The sequence below is a fragment of the Nicotiana attenuata genome, unplaced genomic scaffold, assembly GCF_001879085.1.
Source record: "Nicotiana attenuata strain UT unplaced genomic scaffold, NIATTr2, whole genome shotgun sequence".
NCBI classification, from domain to species: domain Eukaryota; kingdom Viridiplantae; phylum Streptophyta; class Magnoliopsida; order Solanales; family Solanaceae; genus Nicotiana; species Nicotiana attenuata.
Genome location: NW_017672660.1, coordinates 29,234 through 33,371, shown reverse-complemented (window position 1 = coordinate 33,371; position 4,138 = coordinate 29,234). Strand labels below are relative to the sequence as shown.

Below are 4,138 nucleotides of genomic sequence, written 5' to 3'. Positions count from 1 at the left end.
ATCATAGTTAGTAGAAGAAGATTAGTCTCTTAGAGAGAAATAAATAATCGAACAACGAAAGACGTATGACACGATCTTATAGATATTTCTTACAAATACAGAGGCATTTTTCATTGATGGACCTGGAGGAACTGAAAAAACTTTTCTATACCGTGCTTTATTAGCTGCTGTACGATCAAAAGGTTTTGTCGCTTTAGCAACAGCAAGTTCAGGTGTTGCAGCTTCGATCCTCCCAGGAGGACGAACTGCTCACTTCCGTTTTAAATTTCCTATTGATATCGATGAACAATATTCTTGCAATATTAGTAATCAAAGCGCACTTGCAACTTTAATACGTGATGCAAAACTAATTGTCTGGGATGAAGTATCTATGGCAAAAAAGAAAGTGATAGAAACTTTTGATATTCTGATGAAGGATTTAATGGATACAAATGCTCTATTTGGAGAAAAGTGGTCGTTTTCGGTGGTGATTTTAGACAAACTCTCCCAGTGGTTAGGAGTGGAANAATTAAACTAAGTAGCAATAGTACAATGAAAAGTAATATTCTTTACAGCTTAAAAATTATGAAAAACTCATAGTAAAGAAAAAAAAAATTCCTATTTGACTTTCAATAGCAATAGTACTATGTACAACAAAAAGGGAATTAACTTTTTTTTTCGGGCAGGGAGTCAATTAGTAACTTTTAACTTTTTCAAATCTTTTGCATAAACAAATTTATCCGGGATATTTCCCAAAGGAGGTGAACCCCACGCAACTCCATCTCGCGTCAATACAACCTCCTCACCCTCACCCCGAAATGCAAGTACAAAATTTACATTTAAATTGTCGTGCCTCGTTTCGTAAATAATACCAAAAATCAAGGGTAAACTATACTCCTTCTTCTCTTTCCGACCCCTGAACGGCAATCCGACCACTCCACTCTCAATACACCTATATATCTACCAAAAAAAACTCTTTCTGAATATCTCTCTCTCTCAGACACACAGTATACACACACGCACACCACATTCTCTCTGCACTCCGTCGTTCACCAATGCCGCCTTCAACCACCGCCGTCCCCGCCGTAAGTAATGATGTGGACCCTACAGTCTGGAAAGCAATCGCCGGCAACTCTGTCGAAATCCCAACCGTCGGTACCAGGGTTTACTACTTCCCGCAAGGACACGCCGAACACGCCAACTGTGGGTCCCCTATTTTCCTCTCCTCTCTTATCCCTCCGTTTATTCTCTGTCGCGTACTCTCCGTCCGTTTTCTCGCTGATTCCGTTACCGACGAGGCTTATGCTAAAATTTTCCTGCTTCCGATTAACCAGAGCGAGGATAATAACAACGTTGCTGTGAATATGAATGGTGACGTGGAGGATGCAGAAAACGAAGTCGTTTCATTCGTTAAGATTTTAACACCTTCGGATGCGAACAATGGGGGAGGTTTTTCTGTGCCACGGTTCTGCGCTGATTCGATATTCCCTAGGCTCAATTTCGTGGCTGAACCGCCGGTTCAGAATTTGTCTATTCGCGATATTCATGGTTGTGTATGGGAGTTTCGGCACATTTATCGTGGCACGCCTCGCCGGCATTTGCTAACTACCGGCTGGAGCAAGTTCGTCAACAGTAAAAAGCTCGTCGCCGGTGATTCCGCGGTTTTCGCACGGAAAACTAACACCGGAGAACTTTACGTCGGAGTCCGACGAGCCACACGAGGAAACGACATTTGCGAGAGGTGGAATTCTACTGTTTTGAGAAGTACTGAACAAACCAGTAGCGGCGGGGAAGTTCGTTGGAGGACTGGGCAGGGGCGTGTGGCGACGGAGGCGATTGTGGAGGCAGCAGAAATGGCAGCACGGGGAATGGCGTTTGAGGTGTCGTGTTATCCTCGGGCAGGCTGGGCAGATTTTGTGGTGAGGGCAGAAGCGGTAGAGGCGTCGTCAACTGTGTTTTGGACCGTCGGTATGAGGGTTAAGATGGCTGTGGAGACGGAGGATTCATCTAGAACGGCTTGCTTTCAAGGGACTGTTTCATCTGTCAATTTGCCTCAAAGTGGCCCTTGGCGTGGTTCTCCATGGCGAATGCTTCAGGTAAGTTATGATTCTGTTGCTATCTGTTGATTTATTTCTGGTTATATGTCTATAAATTATAGTATGAATTGCGGACTAGTTATAATTATTGTCATTTGAGCATGGAACTGTTTATGGTACTGCATTGGTGTTCTTTTCTGATCAAAGCTGTTGTTATCGTATCTGACGTCAAGGGACGTTGTTATCATTTCACACATAGTTGCTGCTTTCTGGGAATGAACAGTTTATTGTTCAGGTGAGCTTTTAAGTGGGTTATATTAGTTTTGGACGGAAAAGTGCAACGGTGTGGCATACGTGGAGGATTTTTAGTACGTCACATGATAATCAGGTTTTGTTTGAGTAAACCAAACATTTTTTGTGTTTGAAAATGGTAACAGTGTGTTCATCAGCATTACAGTTCAAGTAAACAGAGTCTTGTTCATCTTACAAGAACTACTTTGAGTATACCAAACTTAAGGGCTCGTTTTTAGTGTTTTCTCTATCCATTTGCAACGACTTGATACAAACTTTCTAAAGGAAGAGATTCTAGTCCTTAAGCACTTACACAATTAAATTCTGTTGAGGATGCAGCAATTAATTGCTACGATTGTGTCTGAATAGTCATGTCATTCAATGCAATTGAAAGTTTATGCAGCTAGCATAATGGTGAATCTCAATCGGTTAACAGAGTTAATGGAGTTTTACCCTGCAGAGTCCTTGGGACTTTTAGGTGATCCGTGATAATAAGGCTAACTTTCTTTCAATAATCGTAATCGTCTTTTCAACCTCATTTACAGGAGGAAGTACAAAAAAATTTCCCGGTTACATTAGTTCTGGTTATTCCTACTTATGCACTTACTTCCTCCAATGATTGATTTGAAAATTTCCTGGTTCGGCCTAGTTTCGTTCTTGGGCTTAATGTTGTTCATTAGAATAAATGAGCTTGTTGTATTTACCATCTCTCTTAGTGAGCACTGGAACTCCATTTTCTTTCTGAAGAAGTGTTCTATGCCTAAAACAAATGACATAAGCCAACTGAATATATGTTCATCTTTTTTGAGGAAATGAGTTCATATTCTGCTTGAAATATTTACATTTCGCAAAAAAAAAAAGAAAAGAGAAGGTTATATTCGTTAGCTTAAGTGGAATACTCTGGTCCTTTTCTTTTTTGATTGGTAACAGTGTATATTATAGAAGGACAAAGGAAAGCTCAGAGACCAGCTACTTTTTAGTAAGAGGAGCTCATCTTGGAACCTATCAAAATTAAAAAGATAAAAAAGTGCTCACAGAGATCAACTGACATGTTTTTGGTTTCCGAGTGTAGCTTCATTTATTTGTATTTGATGTTTCTCATTTTATGTAGAATAAACTTCTTTAATGTTGTGCTATTACCTCTTCTATCCCTGTATATCTTCTAATTTACCATCTGTTACAACTTGTAATTGTCAGGTATGTTGCTCGCAGAATATTGTTTTGTTCATATAGCATTTATATTAATTGTTCTAAATCAATTAAATCTCCTGCTAAGTGGTTAATAGTTATTAAGTTTTTACTTATATTTTTGAAGCTGAACACTCAAATGGGTGGCAGGGCTAACATTGGACATCTGTTAGGTATACGCACAACGTGTGCAAGACAATCTATCTGCTGTGATCTGTCCATTCTTCATGCTGTTTATCTTTTGGACATGGAGATGTTTGCCATCTTTAACAGATGCTCTCTAAAGAAGAGTTAGAATGGGAAGAAAAGATATTAGGATTAAAAAGATATAGAAACAAGTGAAGACCATTTCTAGAGAAGAGTAAAAATGGGGTGAAACGATATTAGGATTGCAAAAATATTGAAACAAGTGAAGACGGTAATATCGAATTATTGGAGCAGAAATACGACAGGACTTCAGAGACTGAGAGAGATTCCTTTTTTGTTTCTCAATAAAACTCAGCCAAACCAAACAGATCTGCTCCAGCCAAATGTTCAATCAAATTATAGTAAGTGATAAATTTAGTCTACGGAGTAACAAAAACTAGGAAAGAAGATTGAATCCATTAATGGAGATTAAATCCATTATGGAACCAACAACCCCC

General features: G+C 39.3%; 2 protein-coding genes across 3 annotated transcripts in view; both read left to right on the top strand.

Annotated features, from left to right (window-relative positions):
• The window catches only part of LOC109214006, an 893-nt gene extending 376 nt beyond the window's left edge, over window positions 1–517 (top strand). The window contains exon 2 of the mRNA XM_019377857.1: window positions 83–517. Within this exon, the coding sequence (XP_019233402.1) occupies window positions 83–517 (435 nt within the window). The remainder of the gene's footprint in view (window positions 1–82) is intronic.
• A 404-nt stretch (window positions 518–921) lies between these two features.
• The window catches only part of LOC109214013 (auxin response factor 17), a 10,708-nt gene continuing 7,491 nt past the window's right edge, over window positions 922–4,138 (top strand). For both annotated transcript variants that reach the window (XR_002066100.1, XM_019377879.1), the window contains exon 1: window positions 922–2,075. Coding sequence is in view for 1 of the 2 variants with exons in the window: in XM_019377879.1 (XP_019233424.1) it covers window positions 1,035–2,075 (1,041 nt within the window). In the remaining variant the exon portion in view is untranslated. The remainder of the gene's footprint in view (window positions 2,076–4,138) is intronic.